Source organism: Pteropus medius, unplaced genomic scaffold, assembly GCF_902729225.1.
Source record: "Pteropus medius unplaced genomic scaffold, Ma_sr-lr_union100, whole genome shotgun sequence".
Lineage (NCBI taxonomy): Eukaryota > Metazoa > Chordata > Mammalia > Chiroptera > Pteropodidae > Pteropus > Pteropus medius.
Window position 1 is genome coordinate 1 of NW_024341692.1, and position 1,506 is coordinate 1,506.

The following is a 1,506-nucleotide window of genomic DNA, read 5'->3' on the forward strand; positions in this document are numbered from 1 at the left end:
AGCCAAGATCCAGCCGCGAGCCAAGATCTAGCCGCGAGCCAAGATCCAGCCGTGAGCAAAGATCCAGGCCCCCACGAGAACCCACAACCACAAAACCCAAATGGAGGCCCTGCCAATGTGGAAGGGAATAGCCCCCTTCTCGGGCTCCCCTTCCCAAGAAAGCTGTGGATGATAGTGGAGGACGACGCCTTCACATCTGTGAGCTGGAACGATGCCGGAGACACCATAGTCATCAAGGAAGATCTTTTCCAGAGGGAGGTTCTTCGCCGGAGGGGTGCTGACCAAATCTTCGAAACTGACAGCTTGAAGAGTTTCATCCGCCTGTTGAACCTCCACGGATTCAGCAAAATACGCCCCAGAGGCCCCTCGGTTTACCGTTCAGGGAAAAATAGGATAATGGTAAAGTAGAAAGCCCCGCCTCCCATTTCCAATGTTCTCTGTTATTGAACAGCTTCCTAGTTAACTAAAAATGATAAACCAAAAGGGTTTCATTTCCAAGGATAACTCTTCTTCACATGAGACAGTATTTATCAAAGATGAGAAAGTATAGACTTTCGCAGGGACCTATAACTCCCTTAGAGGTAACCTGCAGGGCGGCTAAAGACTCAGAGGCCAGTTAATGTCAAATAGATATATTTTCTCCCAGAATGACTAAAATGATTAATTTTGTTTCAGATCTATCGTAATTCCAACTTCCAGAGGGATAAACCTCAGCTCATCGATAACATCAAGAGAAAGGGCCACCTGATGATCACCGCTTTGCCAGGAACCAGCTCAACTCCAAAGAAAAAGAAGGAAGTGGCGGCCCCTACAAGACGCTCTCTACGAATCCAACTCAAGCAACGCAGCAAAGAAGGCGATGCAAGGGCCCAGAAGACCAACTCAAATGTTCAGGGATCCAGTGGCACCCGGTCATTCACATTGCCTAGTTATGTGTCTTTTGACAATACGGCTACATGTGCCAGGGAAGAACCTTACTCTAGTGAGCCAGCTGGCCCTAGTGGGGAGGGCACATCCAGGAATGTCAGGCTTGCGCCCACGGCTACTGCCACAAGGGATGGCGCAGGGGAAGAGCCCGCAGGGCCCCCAGACTTCAATTCGGTGATGTCTCTGTACAACACCTGTTACTCCATGCTGATGGCTGCCCTTTCAGCCATGGCCCCAACTGATGCACCTGAGGGGCAGGCAGAGGAGGAGCAGGTAGAGGAGGAGAACTCCTCAGATTACAAGTGTGCACTCTGTGACCAGTTCAAGGACAAAACAGGTCCCTAAGCTCACAGGCCGCTGGTAATAGATAAGTCACCACTTTTAACCATGAATGTATTTTCAGCTTTAATAAAAAGCAAGGCTTGATGAGAATAAATAAAGAATTCAATGAGAACTGTGAGTCTGTGTTCCTTGTTTCCATGCTGCACACACCTCATCAGATGACCCCGAGGAGGCTGGAAATCCCAGCCCAACACAGGGTTTGGTGCCTGTTATCCTCTGCAATCTGAAGTGGCAGCA

At 49.4% G+C, this 1,506-nt stretch overlaps 1 protein-coding gene across 1 annotated transcript; it reads left to right on the forward strand.

Moving 5' to 3' along the window:
• Window positions 1-43: 43 nt before the first annotated feature.
• LOC120593179 (heat shock transcription factor, X-linked member 3-like) lies at window positions 44-1,272 on the forward strand (the record flags this gene model as incomplete). Its single annotated transcript, XM_039850907.1, has 2 exons — window positions 44-399; window positions 676-1,272. Coding segments are annotated over 2 exons (953 nt in total), but the record flags the coding sequence as incomplete, so codon positions are not given.
• Window positions 1,273-1,506: the final 234 nt, after the last annotated feature.